Source organism: Populus trichocarpa, chromosome 15, assembly GCF_000002775.5.
Source record: "Populus trichocarpa isolate Nisqually-1 chromosome 15, P.trichocarpa_v4.1, whole genome shotgun sequence".
NCBI lineage: Eukaryota > Viridiplantae > Streptophyta > Magnoliopsida > Malpighiales > Salicaceae > Populus > Populus trichocarpa.
The window spans coordinates 4393207-4415096 of NC_037299.2; the positions used below are offsets into that span (position 1 = coordinate 4393207).

Consider the following 21890-nt stretch of genomic DNA (forward strand, 5'->3'; position numbering starts at 1 on the left):
CCCTAAAAAACTCTATAATATGTTGTAGGGGCAAAATCATAAATTCTGCCCCTTCTTCTTCTTCTTACTGTTGTAGTTGTTTTTGCCAATGTTAGATGCTCATGCCAACGGCAGCCCTTAGCAACATCAGTAGTGTGCATAGCACAACCAAGTGTCGTCATTGCTGGTGGTTGTTGTAGCCACCTAAAACCTTTTTTTTTTAATTTCAACAATGGATTCTGGCTAGATCTGGTCGGAACAGTAGATAGAATCCTTGTTTTTGAAAAATTATTAAAAATAATTAAATTTGAGATAAATAATTTTTTCACATAAATTTAATTCTCTATTAATGTCAATAACAATAAAAACATGCAATCAACAACCATAATTATCTAACGAAGATTTTAATACCACTGTTGGGTTTTTCAAAACACATACACGCAGCAGAAACAATAAATTTAAAATTTTTCAAGAGTCCCAAGGATCTCGTTAGATAGATCTAGAGTTGTTTAGGGTTTATGCGAAGATTATCTAAAGATTAAATGTTCTTTTTGACTTTGAATATTTGCTTCAAGGTTGGATTGTCGTAAATCATAGTCGTCTAAATATCCGATCTCTAACGGTAATCCACGAAAATCACTAGGGAGAAATCTCTTAAACCCTTTTAGGAGAGAAAAATTATTATACCTTAGAGTGCTAGCCCTTTTCTTTTGTGTTTTAGATGTTTACGTACCGTACTTTTCTCACCCTTCTCTTCATAGAAAATAAGAGATATAACATTCTATTTATAGGGAAACCTAAAAAAATCCTATAAATGGAAATATATCAATTTTCCCTTAAATAATATCACATATATTATTTTAGGCTAATTTTATAAATTTATTCAATCAAGTCCTTACTTGATTGTTTCTAGATCTAGAATTTTAATACCCTGTATTAATTATATTTTAGTCCTCAATTTCTAAAATTTATTTACAATCAAGTTATACTTGATTAATCATCTTATTTTAATTTCCGATCAATGATTTTTATATGTGTGATCTATTAAATTTTCTAATAAGTTGAACCAAATATAAATTACAATTCTAAATAAAAAAAATTAAATAATTTAATTTATTATCAATTTAATTTACCAGCTATTTTATTTCCTTTAAATATTACTTGCTTGCCTTAAATAGCGAAGAAGGATAAGCTTTTGGATTGCAATTTCATTTTCCTAAAAGCTTCCATAGGATGTTGCCAGTGTTGATGATGACTGAACCACATATTTCAATGTCTAAGCACCTCTGTCTAACGCCATATACCTGTGGCTGTGTGTGTCTGTGTTTCCATTAACTCCACAAATATCCATTACTTTCTACCATTTTCACAATGATTGTTTGATGTAATAGTGAAGAAACTCTGGAAAATCCATTTCTTTAGATTTATCTATATGTTCACCATTTGCTAGACATCTTTTTGGATCAACCTGTTCTGGAGGTTGTACTCCTGTGAAACCATTAACCAGTTGTGAAAAAGCAGGTTGAGGCCTAGTTCCAGGATAGAAAAGTTGAAACGGGAAACTAACTCTTAAGAGTAGAATGATTTTAGAACACAAAATATGTTGGGAATATTTTCTTATTCACTGCATAGTTGTCCAGGTCAATAGGAGTTTGTTAGTTAGTGGATGAATAAATGGTATACGTGTCCAGCTCTCATTACTTAGTGGCTGGTCTGTTGGGTTAAGTTGGGTTAGTGCCTAGTCTTTAGTTAATTCTGTTTTCGATTATTTGAGTCATTGTAATGCCTATTTAAAGGCACTGTTCTTTATTCAATAATACATAGCAATTCATTCTCATTCTCTACGATCTGTGCAACAGTGGTATCAGAGCGTGGTTAGAGTGAAATTAAAAGAATTGAAATTGAGAGTTTTGTGAGGGAGAGACAGCAGTAGCTTCACCCACTAAATTGAGAGAGAACGAAGCTTTGTGAAAGTTCACCCACTAAATTGAGAGCTTTGTGAGAGAGAACGGAGCTTTGTGAGAGAGAACCCACTAAATTGAGAGCTTTGTGAGAGAGAATCCACCAAATTTGTGAGAGAGAACCCACCAAATTGAAAGCTTTGTGAGAGAAACAACAGTAGCTTCATCAAGCATCAATGGCGTCAGAAAACAATTTCGTTCAACCTTCAATTCCACGGTTTGATGGTCACTATGACCACTGGAGCATGCTAATGGAGAATTTCTTGAAATCGAAAGAGTATTGGAGCATTGTTGATTCTGGAATACCAGAATTAACCGAAGGGGTCGTGCTGACAAATGCCCAGAGAACTGAACGAGAAGGGTTACAATTGAAGGATCTTAAGGCCAAAAATTTTCTATTTCAGGCCATAGATCGCTCAATTCTGGAAACCATTTTGTGCAAAGACACATCAAAGCACATTTGGGACTCCATGAAAAAGAAGTATCAAGGGTCAACAAGAGCAAAAAGGCAGCAGCTTCAAGCACTTCGTTCTGAGTTTGAAACACTCCGAATGAAGTCAGGGGAATCAGTCACAAATTACTTCTCACGGACAATGGTAATTGTCAACAAGATGCGAACCCATGGAGACAAAACTGAAGATGTCATCATCGTGGAAAAGATTCTTAGATCCATGACACCGAAGTTCAATTTTGTTGTCTGTTCCATCAAAGAGTCTAACAATATTGAAGAACTGTCAATCGATGAATTACAGAGTTCTTTGTTGGTTCATGAACAGAAGATCAACCAACAGGATAAAGAAGAACAACTGTTGAAAGCCTCAATTGACTATCACCCTACTCCAGTCAAGGCTTACAGAGGGCGAGGCAGGGGACGAAATGACTACAAAAGGAATGACAATCGTGGTCACATACAGCAGTTTCAGCATCATCGTGGACATCATCAGCAGAATCAACATCATGAAAATCATTTTCATGAAAGAGGAAGAAGAAGAGGAGGTCATCAGAATGGTGGCAGATCAGAACATCACTCAATCTCAGCAGACAAATCCAATGTGGAATGCTACAGATGTCATAGGTATGGTCATTTTCAGTCAGATTGTAAAACTAACATGACTAGAGGCTATGGTGAGAAATTAAACTTTGCTGAAAAAGAAGAAGAGATTTCGTTGTTAATGGTTTGCCATGCAAAAGAAGAAACGAATAGGAATTTGTGGTATTTAGACACAGGGTGTAGTAATCACATGTGTGGAGATAAATCTGTGTTCTCTGTCTTGGATGAATCATTTCGTGATGATGTGAAATTTGGAGACAATTCTAAGGTCTCTGTGATGGGGAAAGGAAGGGAGACTAAGGAAGATTCCACACATAATATTTCTAATGTGTTTTATGTACCAGACTTGAAGATTAATTTACTCAGTGTAGGGCAGCTGCAAGAAAGGGGGTATGAAATTTCTATCAAGAATGGGGTATGTCAAATTCGGGATGATAATTTGAGCTTAATTGCTCAAATAAACATGACAACCAACCGAATGTTCCCTCTCTACCTGAACAGCACCATTCAATCTTGTTTCTTAGCAACAATGAATAATGATGCATGGCTATGGCATCTTCGTTATGGTCATCTAAATTTTGGTGGACTGAAGACCCTACAAAAGAAGAGGATGGTGACTGGCTTACCAAAAATTGCAGCCCCTTCATCAGTTTGTGAAGAGTGTGTTGTCAGCAAACAACACCGAAAGCCATTTCCAAAGTTCAAGTCTTGGAGAGCAAAGATGTAGCTGGAACTGGTGCATTCTGATCTTTGCGGACCAATTAATCCAACCTCCAATGGTGGTAAAAGGTATATAATTACCTTTATTGACGACTTTAGTCGAAAAATTTGGGTCTATTTCTTGCAGGAAAAATCTGAGGCATTTGCCTCTTTCAAGCATTTCAAAGCATTGGCTGAAAAAGAGGTTGGATTACCAATCAAAATTCTTCGCACGGATCGTGGAGGAGAATACAACTCTCTTGAATTCACAGAATTTTGCAAAGATCATGGGATTAAAAGACAGCTTACCGCAGCCTTTACTCCCCAGCAGAATGGGATTTCTGAGAGGAAAAACCGAACCATTCTAAACATGGTGCGAAGTCTGCTGAATATGAGTGGCATTCCAAGAGATTTCTGGCCTGAGGTGGTTACTTGGAGCATTCATATCTTGAACAGAAGTCCAACATTTGCTGTTCAAAATATGACCCCAGAGGAGGCTTGGAGTGGCAAACGACCAGCAGTGGATTACTTCAAGATTTTTGGGTGCATTGCTTATGCCCATATTCCAGATGTGAAGAGGAAAAAGCTGGAGAACAAGGGAGAAAAATGTGTTTTTCTTGGTGTTAGTGACCATTCCAAAGCCTACAAGCTTTACAATCCTAACACTAAGAGAATTGTGATTAGCCGTGATGTAATCTTTGATGAAGACCAATTCTGGTCATGGCACAGCAGTGTTCCCAACAAGCCTTTGGTGCTAGATACTGATATTGATAATGATAATGAAGAAGGGCTGCAAGCACAGCCGACAGTAGAGAGTTCACAACTAGTGGATGATCAAAGGCCTTTACATGCAAGGACAAGGCCTGCATGGATGGCAGATTATGAAGTCGCTGGAATTGCCCAAGATGAAGACCCACTCACCTATTTTGCCCTATTTTCTGACTGTGATCCTACAACCTTTGAAGTTGCTGTCAAAACATCCACATGGCGTCAGGCAATGAATGAAGAGATTGCGGCAATTGAAAGGAATAATACCTGGGAATTGACTCAGCTTCCAGAAGGGCACAAAACCATTGGTGTCAAATGGGTGTACAAGACCAAATTGAAGGAAAATGGTGAAATCGACAAACATAAGGCCCGGTTAGTAGCCAAGGGCTCCAAACAAGAATTCAGTGTGGACTATAAAGAGGTGTTCTCTCCTGTTGCACGCATGGACACAATCAGATTGGTGCTTGCAATGGCAGCTCAGAACTCATGGTCTATTTTCCAGCTAGATGTGAAATCAGCCTTCTTACATGGAGAGCTAGAGGAGCAGGTATATATCGATCAACCTCCTGGTTATGTTAAACTTGGTGCTGAAGATAAAGTATATAAGTTAAAAAAGGCGCTCTATGGACTTAAACAAGCTCCCAGAGCTTGGTATAGTCGCATAGAGGCTTATTTTTTACGGGAGGGATTTCAGAAATGCCCACATGAGCATACATTTTTTGTCAAAACTGAAAATGGAAAAATGCTGATTGTGTGCCTATATGTGGATGATTTGATTTACACTGGAAATAATTATGCCATGTTTGAGAAGTTTAAAGAGTCTATGATGATTGAATTCGAGATGACTGATCTCAGGATGATGCATTACTATCTCGGCCTTGAGGTAGTACAATCAACAACTTGCATTTTCATTTCGCAAAAGAAGTATGTTCAAGAAATCTTAGAAAGATTTCAAATGAACAATTGTAACTCAGTTGGCACACCTACTGAAGTTGGTGTGAAACTTTTCAAGGATCCAGAAGGGAAGAGGGTTGACAGTACAAACTACAAACAAATTATAGGGAGCCTAATGTATTTGACAGCGACGAGGCCTGACATAATGTATGCTGTCAGTCTCATTAGTAGATACATGGAAAACCCTAAAGAGATTCATCTTCTTGCTGCAAAAAGAATCTTTCGTTACCTACAAGGTACTGCTGATTTTGGATTACTCTACAAAAAAGGAGAACATTCAGATTTAATGGGTTTTACTGATAGTGACTATGCTGGGGATCAAGATGATCGGAAAAGCACTTCGGGGTATGTTTTTATGCTGGGTACAGGAGTCGTCTCATGGTCATCCAAGAAACAACCAATAGTTACCTTATCAACAACCGAAGCTGAATTTGTAGCTGCAGCTTCATGTGCATGTCAAGCAATTTGGCTAAGGAGGATTCTTGAAGAAATTCAGTTCAAACAACAAGGAGAAACTTCAATTTATTGTGACAACAGCTCAACAATAAAACTATCAAGAAATCCTGTGCTACATGGGAGAAGCAAGCACATTGATGTCAAATACCATTTCTTAAGGGATCTCGCAAAAGATGAAGTAATTAATCTTATTTTCTGCAGGAGTGAAGACCAAGTGGTTGACATATTCACTAAGCCGCTTAAAACACCATTGTTTCACAAGCTAAGGGAGTTGCTTGGAGTGTGTTCTTTGGGATGATTGTATTAAAAGCTATCTTATTATTCTTTAAACTGAATGTCTGAAATTGTTCAGTTTAAGGGAGGGATTGTTGGGAATATTTTCTTATTCACTGCATAGTTGTCCAGGTCAATAGGAGTTTGTTAGTTAGTGGATGAATAAATGATATACGTGTCCAGCTCTCATTACTTAGTGGCTGGTCTGTTGGGTTAAGTTGGGTTAGTGCCTAGTCTTTAGTTAATTCTGTTTTCGATTATTTGAGTCATTGTAATGCCTATTTAAAGGCACTCTTCTTTATTCAATAATACATAGCAATTCATTCTCATTCTCTACTATCTGTGCAACAAAATATTCATAATACCAACATGAGCAAACACTGAACAGAAGCAGAACATCAACATGTCTGGCTAGCAGAGAACCATATGACCTGAATATGCATCAGGAATTCAAGACGATTGAATTCTGTGAATACAGAAACGCATTATCAGCTGCTATATGTTTTGTCAGTTCCAGATTTGCATCCAACAAATAACTCTTTAGAATAAATATAAAATGGAAAGCCTTTGCTTGAAGCATTTCTGGCTGTGCTCAAAGTTTATTAATACAAATATCAACGAATGGTGCTTTACATGAAACTAATAGTAATAATAAAAAAAAAGAAAATGTTACAAATGAGCTAAAATTGCATGACCTTCGGAGCAAATCTCATCAACCTATCCAGAGCAGCAGGAGTGAACTTTCTTGCAAACAAGTAGCAAATATTAGTCCATCTTCCATTGTTCTCACATCGCCTCCATTTTCTCAACCTCTCCAAAAAATCAACAGTAATATCCAGTCTCCCAAATTTACGAGGATGAGGTCCTCCCCTTGACCAGTCAACCCATGTTAAACTCCTGTTTGAATTTTTCTTCCGAGACTTCATGTTAACAAATGTTGGCAAATAGTGCTCATCACTGTAGCAAGAGACTTTGCAAAATTTCCGAAAAGTTGGAAAATATTTGCGGTCGGATACTACCTCCACCGCAAGCTGACGGTCCATCTCGACCCACTGGGAGCCTTTTCGCCATTTGTCGAGCTGAATTACAGGCCTCATTCTATGGTTGTATCGGCCGCGGCCAACGGGGCCGGGTAAATCGTAAACCTCGATGAATGTTGTTGTTGAGCCCATTAAGTAACTGTAGATGGTTGAGAAGTTGAATAAGGGAATGCATGATTCTGATAGGAGAACAAAACGTTGATTTGAGAAGTCCAGTAGAGCATTAGCTAGTAAACGACGCTCTGCTTCCACCATTGAAAACTTTCCCCACTGTACCTCCTGCGTTCATGAAAAATAAATCCTTATTAGTTGAGGTGTATTGGAGATCGATCATTGATTGCAAAGAAGGGCTTTTTGACATTTCTTGGGTCTTTATCAATTGAAGGCTAAACTGCAAAGCCTGCTATTGAATAAAATCAGGTGGGCACTCAGTATTCATTGCTTTATGGTTGATCCCAACTCTTATCATGGCATCTTTTGCCATTAAAAAAAAAAAAACAAAAACAAAAGAAACCCATGAAGAAAGGAATGAGAGAACGTGGAACGTAGAAAGGTCGAATTTTCTTCTCAGTTGGAAAAGGAGTAGAATCAAAGTAATGCATGGAGTGAACTTGTAAATTATTTGGCTTTTATTTTATATATTATTAATTAATAACAATTGCATTATATAATAACAATGATGTTGTATGATTTCTATATAAAAACATTGCATTTAATATTATTTTTGTGTAGCAAGATCATTCTATATAACTTTTTAAAATACAATCTAGTTATATATAAAAATATATTTTTATATATTATCAATTAATAACAACTCTCATTGTCGTCGTGAATCTATTAAAAATATATTTTTTTTAAATGATATATCTTATTGGGAATTTTTTTAGTAATATATTACACTGTTGATTTCATGATTAATTTTTACTTATAATATATTAATTTTGAAATAATTTGATTTCATTATAGAAAACCTTACTAAATCAAATGATGTTGTATAATTTCTATATAAAAAAGGGCAATATTCCAACTTTCTATGGAAACTGATTTGTCAACATTAATATGATCTATCGCTAGCTAGTAGCCATGAATATCACCTTAGCATTTTCTTTATATTATAAGAAGAAGAAGTAACAATTCTATATGTTTTAAGTAACTAATGGAATGAATACAAAATAAACTGACCTTGCTTGGGATCTTCCTGCCACGAAACACAGAATCTTCCTCTTCTGTATAATTTCCATTGAAGGATGGATTGGAATGCACAAAAATTGAATAAAGCCCTTGATGCCCTTTAAAGAACAAGTCCCACAACGGAGCCAAAGGCAAAGGCCCTTTGGTCAAGAACAAGAAGGCAACCTTGGGGACTAGCTGGAACGGATAATTGGGTAGACGAGGAACCATTGATGCTCTCCATAACAACTCTTCCTCGTTCATATCATGGGAAACGTTAGGCGCTCTCAAGAATTCTTCGAGTCCGATTCGGCCAGTTCTGTTTCTGTCGATTGTAATGAAGGGAGGAGATGAGGAGGAGTTGGATAGGGAGGTGTTGGTTCGATTGTTAGAGAATTGGTCGAGTTGAAAGTTGAAAGAAATGTCTCTGATATAGGAAGTGCGTGCGATACCAAAGGCTAAGCCACAGCCAAAGACCAGCAAATAGAAGATGAAGTTCTGGAGGTGCACTTGGAGCTTCCATGAGGTTTGTGGGCGTAGCTGCTGATCGTCGGTATCCTTCATTGTATAAAGAGTAGGGATGTTGACGATGAGTTAGATATGTACTATGGAATGAACTGTAACGGCCGGAGTTTTTTATGAAGGTCTTAATGGATGTTTATTCCGGGGAGAAATGAAATTGCCGTTGGCTTCTCAGAAGGTTCTTCAAATAATCTTGACTGCTCTGTATCCTATATATATCAGAACTTAGTGCCCTGTTTGATATTAATTTTGAGTTATATATATGGGGAGTGATCTACTTACACGTAAGACTTTTAATTTTAAACAAATTCCTAGCCATTGATTTGTTTTGTATCCAGGGGCTGTTACTAAGTCAATATTTATTATTATAATAACAACATTAATTACATTTCTCAATTCTTCATGTTACAATTAATTACACATTTCTTTCGCTTTTATGACTTCATAAATTAAAGATATTAATATTCACCCCAATTGGAGACTTGGAGAGGCCCTAGATCGCTCGGCTCATCATGGCCTAGTCCTAGGGCCTTTGGTTTGGGTTTACTATGCATCATAAAAAAACATTTAGGCCCATAAAGAATTAGTATTTTTTCAACCCATAATTAAATAGCCTGAATAATAACATTTCTCTTCAGGAACAATTTATATTTTAAAAAATATTTGTTTTTAAAGCAAAACTTGTCAAATCTTTATTTTTTATGATGGGTGATTAAAAAAAATGATGAAAATTAATTTTAGTTTGTATCAATTTTGATTAAAAATTATCAATTTCTTTTTTTTTTAACATTTTCTATTATGTTATTCTTTAGTCATTCTAAAGCTTATGTTCAAGTTTTTCATAGAAGTATTTTTTTAGTATGATTACCTAGTTCATGGAATTTGATCAGGAGTGCAACTAGTCAAGGTAGTATTATTGAAATATTGAGTGATCGATTTTAATCAATTCATTTGCACCAAATAATGAGCGATAAAACCATAAAGGTAAAAGATTCAATCCTTGATAGCAATGTAATATACATTTCTTTTATATTTTAAGTATTTTAACAAGTAAGTATACTAAACAATATGTTTAAGATATTTTGTATATATTTTTTTTCATGCATGTGTTTTTCATAAAGTTGTATCTTTAATTTTTCAACTTATAAATTTATTGATGATAATTAACAAGTATCATCAAATGATTCATTAGAGGTGCCTAATCACTACCATAATCTTTATATTTATCGACAGAATTTTTCATCAGTATTTGTACTATCATTCTGTTGGTAATTAATTTACTGACGGAATCACAGACGGAAATGCTCATTCGGTAAATCTTTCATCGGTAATTTTTTATCCGTCGGTAAGTCCGTTGGTAATAAAAAATATTATTATCGATGGATTTACTGACGGAAAAAGTGCAAAAAACAATCACCTGCTTCATTCCGTCGGTATTTTCCTTGGAAAAATACTGTATGTAATTCTGTCGGTCATTATTTAAAAATATATTTTTAAAAAATATATTTTATAAAAAAATAAAATAATTAAATTAATATAAATCAACACTCTATAATACTCAAAATTTAGTTGCTTGGAAAAAAAGAGAAGAAAATCAACTCAAACAAATTTGCAACAAAAAAATAACACAAAACAAATTCAACTAAAAAAAAATCATATGAAAAAAATGAAGTTTTGATTGCTAAAAATTTAAAAATCCTATAAATAAATCAACTAAAAATTAATCTCATATGAAAAAAAAATCTTACAACAACATTCATACAATTGTTAAGAACAAAAAAAATTAAAAATAAAATAAAATAACAAATATAGTGAAAAAAACATGAAAAAAGAAGAAAAAAAAATCTTACCTTAATGTAGTTGCAAGTGAAGCTGAGAAGAGAAAAAAAACAAATTTGTAAAGTATATTAATTAAAAAAAAACTGAGAAGAGAAAAGCAGAAAGGAGAATAAGACATACTTGAGCATGGAGGAGAAAAAAAGTAGTTGAGGAGAGGAGAGAAGAGAAGCGAAAGAAAGGGATGTCAATTTTTTTACATGTGAAGAAGAAGAAGAAAAAGAAGAAGAAGAAGAAGGGAGGTCCGTCTGTTGTGAAATTAGGGATTCTAGGCTTTTTATTGGGGTGTTTTACTGACAGATAATTAAATATTAATATATTTTTTTTATCATTTTATCGGTGATTTTGTCTGTAATATTTAATTAAAATTTTCAATTTAATAAAAAAATTTTAGAAACCACCAAATATCACCGACGACTTTTCAATCCGTTGGTGATTCCGTCTGTAATATTTAATTTAAATTTTAAATTTAATCGAAATTTTTCAAAAACACGCCAAATAACACCGATGACTTTTTATTCCGTCAATAATTTTGTCTGTAAAGAACAAGTAATTAACAATGTAATTGGAAATTGAACAGTTTTAGAGCTCTCTGGAAAATATTGATGGAACTTTTCGTTGGTGATTCCTTTTATAATTGACATGATGAACAGTGTTAACAGTTTACCAACAATTTTACCGATAGAATAAATTCTATCGGTATTTTCATTGGTATAAATAACACATCACTGTATTTTTTAGCTTTGTTTTAATTTTTTTCCCACTGTAATTCCCTCAGTATATACCAAAGAAATATTTCTATTGGTTAAATTCACTGCAATTTACTAACAAAATATTTCTGTCGGTATTTCTGTTTGTATTAATTAATTTTCTAGTAATGATTGGGTCAATTTCAAGGTCAAAGACCAAGAAGATTAAAAAGATATTCAATGGGCTAATTCAAAATATTATGGTCAAGTCAAGCTTCAAGATTACAACAAGAAAAATGAGACTTTAATGAATGTAATTTATGTAAAGGAAGAAGTTAGTTCTTGGGCTTGAGGCATGCATGTTGGATTTATTTTTGTGACATGAAATTTTATGGTAATGAGTATAACTTCTGATTTGACTAATGGATCAAAAAAAAAAGTTTTTCCAAAAGATTCTAAGGCTATTATTTTATATAAGATTAAAATTTAATACCAATTAGACATTAGGAAGGCTTTGTGATAAAGCTTGGAAGTTACTATTTAAGATTTGCAAAATTTTCCTCATTGATTTAAGATCTTTTTTCTATTTTATTTAGAATTTTATTTTATTTTTCTATCCTTGTTTAGGATATTTAATTATATAGAAAATAATGTGATATTTTATTTAGATTTTTTGGTATTTTAATTTCAAAAAGAATATTGTGTGTGCAAGGTTGCTTTTCTTGGTTCTTCATTAAAATCTTCAGAACTTATCAAAAATTATTTCTTTGTGACATTCATCTTTATATTATAATTCTTGATTCTTTATAATTAATGGTTTTGTGTTTTCATCCAATAAATACAGTTTATTGGTTCATGTAATTATTGGGTTGAGTTCTTTTCAATCTGATTTTAACTTACTTGGGTTGTATTCAATTTGATTATGGATTTTAGAGTTCTTATCCTCCAAATTTGTATCTGTTGGTATTAGGGCCTATATTTAAAATCATGTTTTATCTATCTTTAAATTGTTCATGTTTTATTTTAAGAATTTGTTTTTTTTTTGTTCTTGTTTATCAATTATTGAATTGAGGCAACTATTAAAAAAAAAGTTTAAGAAGAAGAAAAGAAATTGCAATTTGTTTTTTCCATAACTTGATATTACAAAAAAAATTTAAAGATTTAAGGATTTATTATTATTATTTTTTTCATAACTGGTGAAGAATTTCATCCAATAACTATGATTTCTTGCTTTAGATAATCATTAAATCAGGTTTTTTTAAATATAATTTTAACTTTCTTGAATTGTGTTTAATCTTGATTGTGGTTCTAAGATTTTTACCTTCCGAGTTCACATAAAAAAGATAAAATCTAACAAAGTAATATGCATATTTAAATATAACATAATAACTTTGTAAGTTAAAAGATTAAACATACAACTTTATGAACAACACACGCATATAAGAATTATATACAAAATATCTTAAACAAATTGTTTAGCATAGTTGTTAAAATACTCAGAATGTAAGAGAAATGGGTATATTTAAGTATGCATGTTACTTTGTCAAGTATCAAGTCTTGTTCGCACCCTGCAGGAACTAAGGTGACCTTGTATCTTATTACAAAAGACACAGTCTCTGTCGAAAACAATAATAAAAAAGTCATGGTCTTGAACAAAATTCTGATCCAAGTAAATTGTAAGTAGTCATTCTCAAGTGCCAAATTAATCGGTTATACAAAAAAAAATGTCACTACTTGACAAATGACTCAAAAGAAAGGTTAAAATCATTTTCATCAATGCCATAATCGTAGAGTAATCTTCAATGTAGTAATGTAGGTGCAAGCTGCAAAAATGGCTGCAGAGTGCCTGGTAGGAACTTCCTAGCAAACAGAAAACACAGTGAAGAAGCATTGCCATTATAAGTGCAGTTTTCACCAAACCTTATGCGATCCAAGAACTCATCAGAAATATCTTGCTTCACAAACCTTCCAGGATGCGGACCTGCCTTGGACCAATCAACCCAAGTAATGCTCCTATTCGAATTTTGTTCTGGGCAACGAATATTCACTAACGTTGGAATATAATGTTCATCCATGTAACATGGAGGGCTACAATACTCGCTGAAGATGCGATAATACTTGGTATCGGATATGATTTCAACGGCGAGTTTCCGATGTACCTCGAACCATTGAGACCCCTTGCGCCAATCGGAAATGGTGATTGCAGGGAGCATTTTCGGATTGTACCTGCCACGCCCTACCTTTCTTGGATCATCATATGACCCTATGAAGCTTTCTTTGGCATTAACAAGGTAGTTATATACTGTTGTGAAGTTGAATATAGGGATGCATGTTTCTGAGAGCAACACAAATCTCTCGTTAGATACATCGAGAAGGGCATTGGCTAGTAGACGCCTCTCTGCGTCGATCATCGACGGTCTTCCCCATTCCACAGGCTGAGATATATATATAATGGGAAAAGAATCAGAAAAAGGTTTTTTCATCATAGAAGATCTAATTGATTTCGAATTATCAGCTTGCACTTGGAATAATAGAAGTGTGGCTACTCCATCATATAACTTAAAGGTATAATTCATAGACCATATTGAGTAAACTATCCTAAAGTTTTGTTGTGGTGTTCGTAGGCTATATGCAAGAGAATTCATTTCAGGAAAATCAATAAACAGGTTTCAGTAATTTTTCAGCCTGCTGCTTCATATATTTAGCTTTCATTTCGTCCCATTTCTTTAGGATTAGAAGTACAAATTTGGGATTGTCCTGTACCTACACATTCAGATATTTTTCTACGCTATTCAATTTGAGAAACTATTTTGAAAACTGATAATTCTACCATATTGTCAACACTTTTACTTTCCTGTTTTCTGGTTGTTATTTACATGCACACATAGAAATCAGCAAGAGGATGGAAAAGACTCACCTTGCTTGGAATTCTTCTTCCATGGAAAACAGAACCCTCAGGCACTGATTCATTGTAAGAGGGGTGATGGTGAACATATATAGTATAAAGCCCTTCATGGCCTCTAAAGAACTTCTCCCACAAAGGAGCCAAAGGTATAGGTCCCTTGGTCAAGAACATAAAAGCAACTTTACGGACATGTTGATCACGTCCAAAATTTTGACTCCCTCGTATCATTGATGCTCGAGAAAACAACTCGTCATCATCCATTTTGTGCACAAGCGGTGGCCTCACATCGGGTAAAAGGGTTGGTAGCGATGCTGGTGGTGGAAATGGTTTTATTAGTGGTGGTGGTGGTGGTGGTGGTGGTGGTGGTTGTAGCAGTAGTACTTGTGGTGGTGGCGGTACTTGTGGCGGTGGCGGTAGTGTCAGAGAAAACATGGTAGCATGTGAATCGAAGAAGCATTTCAAATATGAACTGATAGTGATTCCAAAGGACAAACCAAAAACAAAGAAAAGAAAATGGAAGACATGGCTTAACTGTAAATGGGAATTGATAACTTTGGCAATTGATGATGATTGTTGCTTCTCGTTTCCCATTTCTTTCACGCTCCTAGAGAAGAGAGTTGTCTCAGAATGAAGAGGATAGCAAGAACAGAAGTTAAAATAGTCCCAATAGACGCTAGGACTTCAAAGACTTGAAGCGAAAGTTAAGATGACATGCATTTGTTATGGGTACTATGCAAGTTCTTTAGTTTTACTCAAACGCTTCAAAGAACATTGAGCTTAGATTCACCACCAAAAAACCAAAGAAATTTCAAACCCGACAGCCATTAGTGAATCTATAAGCTTCAAAAATATGCGCAACACGCTTGGTAAAGACCCTGCCGCTACAGTTCATATTAGCCCATCGCTTTCATTAAAACTTGATGCAAGGATACAATGATCAAAGTTGTGAACCCATAAATTTGAGAAAATTGTGAACCTAAAGTCAATTTCCAAATAGCTTTACATTTGGCAATTTGGCACCAGGCTATTCATCTCTGTCCTGCTGGTCTTGGTCTTGGATAGATTTTGACAATTAGGACTCGCCTAAAAAGTCAATCTCCAAATGGCTTAACATTTGGCAATTTGGCACCAGGCTATTCATCTCTGTCCTGCTGGTCTTGGTCTTGGATAGATTTTGACAATTATTAGTACACGCCTAAAAAGGTTGACCCTTGCTTACCACTCTTCTCATGATTCTTCCATTGACCAGTTGACGATGTTTACGAGTGTATTAATCTGATCATAATGGAGATTGATTTGCTTAAAGAACCAAGCTTCACTAAATTACAGCTGTTCGTTGTTTTGGAAACTTTTTTTAAGCCATGTTACTGGAGACAGAATGCTTTCTTGAGAAGAAAAATTACTCCTTTTTGCTTTTTACATATCATTTCCGAAGACTGCAAATTTGGCAGCTCACGGGTTGGTTATTTTTTTAATAGCATGTTTGCAATTCAAAAGTATTCTTAAATAAATTTGAAAACTTTAAACAGAATACCAAACTGAATCTCTAAGCTATTAACATCGTTACCAGTCGTGCTTTGACCACAAAGACAAGGTTTTTATTTATGATAAACTGAGACAGGACAAGTAAACGCAACTTCAGGGAAGGTGTTGAGAATTGAACAACACTCAACCCATGAAACATTGACAACCAAATCGAGCTCCTTTAGAGGAAGCCAATAGAATTATTAAAGACCTTATTTCTGGCCCAATGAAGGAAAAAAGAAACTTCAATTCATAAAGGGGATCGCCTTTTAATGCTGTCTGCACCCATCTGCGAAGATTTCTGGCCCAAATTTGCTGACCTTTCTGACTCCCTGCTTTCAATCCTTTAGTTCCACGCTTACCCACTTTATATTTGCAGAAAAACCAAAAAAACCTTGCTGGATCTAGAGTGGTGGGCTTATCTCATCACATAAAACCAACGACTCCATTCCCAAAGGATCTGAAACCACATTCCCAAATAAACAGTAGATTATTAAAAGTGATGGGAAATGAGTTCTTGCTAAAAATTAGATGGAAATAGATAAATTAGTTTTTTTTAAAAAACAAATCTGAGACTATAACTACATCACTCGTCAGAAACCATGGTAGATTAAACTCTAATTTATAGGCAGTACGAGAGCTTAGAACCAGGTTGCACAAAAACCATACATGAGAAGACACCTTCAAGAGAAGGTTTCTTTTTTAGAATACCTGAAGCAAGATCACACATCATTGTACAAGACTTGCTCATTTCATATGAACAGGATGTTTAAGAGTCATTCTTACAGACTTGCTCAGTTCCTATTATTGGGATCTACAATGATTAGAAGTGAAAATATTTGAACAAGTTTATAGGCTTTTTGTTTAAAAAACACACAAGTCAAAATGCCAAACTTCAGCAAGTAGATGAATAAAACAATTGCAATAAATACATGCTAAGAGAAACATAGTTTTCGTTTCCAAGGACAGCTCACATAAATCATAGAAATCAGGATCCATGAAATATCACGTACTCCGTACTCCTCCCTCCCTTCTAGGAGCTGGATCGGAAACCCACAAATTTAATTTGAAATAAAAGGAACCCCATTAGTAACACTTTATAGGAGTTCCAAAACTCATATAATCAAACTGATGGTATACAATAACAAGAGGTTGATTATAGGTTTTATTGGATCCAGCAAATAGATTCAAGAAGATCATTAATAGAATTCTTTAAAATACATAGGATAAGATGGCTTTCGAGAGGATATTAAATAATAAAGAACAAATATTGATTAATTTTATTCATGATCAAGAACGGTTTGTATGGTTTGTAAGGGAGCATCCAGATATTATAGAAAAATCGAAATAAGAAAATTCGAATATATCAATTTTGACCTTTTGCTACTGGTTTGGTCATAATTAAAGCTACAAAATGAATTTTGATATGATTTTAGTTGCAATGAAAAGTAGATATCCATATTTTTCTAGTAATATATAATAGACCTTCTAATTCATCAAGATGAGGAAGAACCATTCATTTGAAGTTAAATTTTGATTCTATTAGCAGATTATAAAATTTAATTTTGGGCTTTTTTAATTAATTAGACTTGTCATACCCTCACGAGAGCTTGACGTCGAGGCGATCCTTTCCGGAGCGGGGAATAATGTCGGGGTCTTTGTTTTGTGAAAAAGAGAGTCGTCACCTAGTATTATGGTCACTAGGAATCCTAACTGGTCTTTCAGAGGTTCTGAGGCAAGGGACTGGTTGCGTAAAGGGAAGGTATTAGCACCTCTAGTACGCCCTACCTAAGATAAGCTGCTTGGTATTTGGTTTGCCTTATAATTACTATGGTGTTGGTGTTCTCTTAATTAGTTTTTCTAGGATAGGTTTGCTATGATGAATGATTTGGGTTCAAAGTCTAAGGGAAAGAACCCTTGGCCAATATGGATCATACCTTTAGATATGTCTATAGATTGCCAAAGAGAAATGGTGTAGATCTCTTGAAGTCTATACTTGATTTGAAATAAATTCAGAATTTATGAATTTAGAGACAGCTAAAATAGAAATCTAAAGAGATTCAATGTGTTTAAGAGCTCATTTTTCACTTAGTATTTCAAGTGTTTGCGACTCGTAAATCGCAAGGAAGAGAAAAGAAAAAAAACTAAGTTAGAAATCTAAGGAAATTCAAGGTGCTTTAAAAGCCCATTTTTGCCTTAGTATTTTATATTTTCATGACTCATAAATTGTGGAATCAAAATTTAAAATGTCCCCAATTATAATTGAGGCTTTTTTCAAGGATACGCAATTAAATTGTTCTAAATAAAATTTTAGGCATAAATCTGCCATTCTATTAAAAATAAACAAGTTGTATTCTTATTAACAGTATTTTGGACATTTACCTTTCATAGGTTTATTTGCCCCTAAATTATTAAGGAATAATGTCTTGTTATTTCCTAGAAAAATATTTTTTGATATTTACAACTTGGGGTTTTTTTATCCAAATATTAACGGTGAACAATGGCAAATTATTCCCAATAATATTTTGAATATTAACTAATTTGGGGTTTCTTTATCCAAACATTTGTAGTGAATAATAACAAATTATTCCTCATAATATTTTGGATATTAACCCTTTGTGATTTCTTTATCCAAACATTACTAATGAATAACAAATTATTCCTAATAATATTTTGAATATTTACCCCTTTGGGATTTCTTTATCCAAACATTAATAGTGAATAAAAACGAATTCCCAAAAATAAGATTTTTATATTTTTGGAATATTGGTTAACACTCTTTGAAATTTACAAACATGTTGTAAAATCCAAGATGCAAGAAAATAATTTTTGTGTTTATGGAATCCGTGCTAAAACACATTTTTTGAAACCTCGAATATTTGGTTTTTTGAAAAAAAGAAGAAAATTTAAAATATGTTAAGGTATTAGCCGTATGCAACACACAAAAACATTTTTATATTTTAATAAAAAAAAACATTATTCATCACAATAAATAAATGTAAACATCACAGTCAAAGCTAGCAAAACATCATAAAAATAAGTTCGTCACATGGGGTAACGTCCTGAAACTAACATTTTGAACTAAAAAAAACAATGATTAATCGCAACAATTAAACGCAAGCATCACAGTTAAAGTTATTAAACCATCATAAGAATAAACTCGTCACATGGGGGCCAAAGTTCTGAAAGTAACATTTTGAACTCAAAATCCTACGCCAGTGTCGGTGCCCCACAACCCATCCTCTGTTATCCTAAATCTTGAACACTGCCATGCTCGCGAAAGGCAAGAAACTTGAGGGGCATACTTTTATCCTATGTATTAGAAACAAATGGCCAGCTATCTCGTTAAAAAGAAAAACACGATTTGAGAGTCTGTAAAGAAAAACAACCCCGCCTGAAAAGGAAACTTCCCTCATGCCCTTTTACTTTCTCCTCCCCAAAACTTCCTTTACGTTATATACTTTCTTCTCTAACCAAAGCTTTGTTTAGAAACAAAACTGCTCCCGCTACGACATTCTGCAGCTCCTGCTTGCAGAACAAAGAAAATGGAGCACAAACCGTCGAGCGATTCCCTCGTTACTTTACCTTTGATCCCCAAAGGAAACCTTCCTCTTCTTGCCGTTAGGAGCTTTTTCAAAAAACTCTTTAGAGCTTGCTAAACTCCTTTTCGGCAAGGTAGGATAGATTGCAGTCAAGCTCTTCTCTCTTTTGTTGTTTCCCATTATTTTTGCTCTCAAACCTTCTTCTTGTTCTCTTGGTTCTCTCCCTTTCCTTTCCTCTCTGTTTCCCTTTCTCTCCTATTTTGTTATTTCCTCCCTCTGTCTTCTCTATTGGGTTTTTCCTTCTCCGTGTTCACTCTCTACATTTCTCCTACTCTCTTTGTTTTCTCTTCTTCCTCCCCACATAAAAACTGCGCTTCTAAAACCACCACCATTCCTATGCGACATTCCCCGGCAAGGAGACACTCGAGAAGAGGGAGGAAGAGGCAACGAAGACCATAAATGCTCACAGTCTCTCACATAAACAAACCAAGAAAGGAGCATGCAGCTTTAACGTAAACAGTAACCTAACTAAAAATCGTGGAAGTAACAGTGGGCAAGCACAACACCTTCTGTTCAAGCCAAGAAAAAAACTGAACATCTAGAGCAAAACGGGGAACAGATTTTGGAAAATAAACAAGCAACAGATGCCAAGTTTCAATGCAGCAGAAACTAGCAGCTACATTTGCAGATGCCGCTGGGCCATAAACTCACAGTCTCTCACAGTAATAAACCAAAAAAAGCATACAGCCTTAACGTAAGATCAAGAAAAAATAATGCAGCTGTAACGTACGTAGACAAATAATCCAAACTATAAAGCATGGCAGTGACAGTGAGCAAGCACAATCCTTTTGTTCAAACCACAATAAAACTGAACATCGATCTAGAGCAAAAACAATAAAACAGGTTTTGGGAAAGAACCACACAACAAATGCCAAGCTTAAATAATAGCAAAGAAGCGGAAGACTAGGAACTATACCTGCTGATGCTGCTGGTTTGATGCAGAAAATGAGGTGCAGGCAGGTGAAAACCTTTGCTTTTCTGCCTCTGAAACTAAAGAATGCCTTCCTCTTTTTGCCGTTAAGAGTTTTTAGAAAACCCGTAGGTTTGGTGAACTCTTTTTCGACAAATGCAGGATAGACTGGAGATAATTTTTCCCTCTCGTTCTCTCTCTCTTTTTTTTTTTTCTATGATAGCTCTCTCTATTTTTTACTCTTCCCTCTGCGTCCTCTTTTCTCTTTTTTTTTCTCTTCCCAAAAATACCTAACAGCTTGCTTATATAGCCAAGCAAAAAAACTGGAGACCTCTCTCATGCCCCCTCATCCCAGCCATCTCTATTAGGGATAAAATCTCAGCCCTTAGATGGTGTGAGGCTCCTCTCTGTGTCCTCTTCCACAGCTGGCACATAGGAGGCGCAAAAACATTTCCCTTGGACTGAAGCTCTCTGCATTGCAGCTGCACATTTGGCGTGAAAAGGGGGGCTGTCCTGTGCACCAGGTTGCAGGATGCAAGGACGAAGGATTTCAATAAAACAGCAACAAAAGGTTGCAGAGTAGGGAAGGGAATGCCGATGGGGTACAGTACCATGCTAATTATATTTCCAGGATGGGGCTGTTCTCATACGGCACCATCTAGCTAAAGAAGTGAATTAACGTAAAAAGACAAAGACAGTGTCGTTTAGAAAGGCAGCAGAAATGTAACCCATCGTGGCAGAATTTCTGTCATTTTCTAATCATATCCCTGTTTTTCTATTTCTTCCAAAACCCAGCCAAGTTTCTTTCAATTTTTATCTGCAATTAACTCCCTTATTTCAGTTTTTGTCAATTCAGTCCTGCAAACTTGGGGGCATCCTTCTTGCAGCAGAATTTTTGCAGTAGAATTTTCGCTTTCTTATTAGATATTCAAACGTGAATATCTTGAACTTCTGATATTGAAATCAAGCGACTCAAAAATCCAAATTCATCTACACATGTAGGACTACAACTTTCATGAAGGAGCATAATTTTCGCTTTCTCATTAGATATTCAAACGTGAATATCTTGAGCTTCTGATATCGAAATCAAGCGACTCAAAAACCCAAATTCATCTACACATGTAGGACTACAACTTTCATGAAGGATTCGAGGTGAGATAAAATCATTTTACATAACAGAATCGGGCTGCAATCTGGTTGGTAAAAAATAGTCTCTTGATCTGATTCAAAAACTAACAAATACCAAGCATCCCGATATGACTGAGAGTATAACCTAAAAATAACGACCAGCAAAATTATGACGAAAACAGAGTCTTTAGTGCAAAACTCGGGTCAGAATCCTGTTCGCGGCAGAATTCTCTTCTTTGCTTTTGTCAAAACTCGAAGCAGAGGGGAAGGATAGAGAGAGCCGAAGATGGCTGGAACAGGGTTCGAAAAACATTTCTTTCTTCTTTACTTTTGTCAATTTCCCAGCAACCTTAAACTACACTCCTGCCTTCGATTTAAAAAGGATATCTCCATTAGTACATATGGCTAAAAAAATGAGTAACA

The 21890-nt window shown here is 34.9% G+C and overlaps 2 protein-coding genes across 2 annotated transcripts; both read right to left on the reverse strand.

Annotated features, from left to right (window-relative positions):
• Positions 1 to 6659: 6659 nt before the first annotated feature.
• Positions 6660 to 9057, reverse strand: LOC7475642 (glycosyltransferase BC10). Its single transcript, XM_002321447.4, has 2 exons — positions 8364 to 9057; positions 6660 to 7460 (listed from the first exon to the last, which is right to left on the reverse strand). The coding sequence occupies exons 1-2, from the start codon at positions 8913 to 8915 to the stop codon at positions 6822 to 6824; spliced, it is 1191 nt and encodes a 396-aa protein (XP_002321483.2). The 5' UTR covers positions 8916 to 9057; the 3' UTR covers positions 6660 to 6821.
• Positions 9058 to 12882: 3825 nt separating this feature from the next.
• LOC7475641 (glycosyltransferase BC10) lies at positions 12883 to 15322 on the reverse strand. The gene is made up of 2 exons (XM_002321446.4): positions 14316 to 15322; positions 12883 to 13833 (listed from the first exon to the last, which is right to left on the reverse strand). Exons 1-2 carry the CDS (start codon positions 14892 to 14894, stop codon positions 13198 to 13200), a joined length of 1215 nt encoding a protein of 404 aa, XP_002321482.4. The 5' UTR covers positions 14895 to 15322; the 3' UTR covers positions 12883 to 13197.
• Positions 15323 to 21890: the final 6568 nt, after the last annotated feature.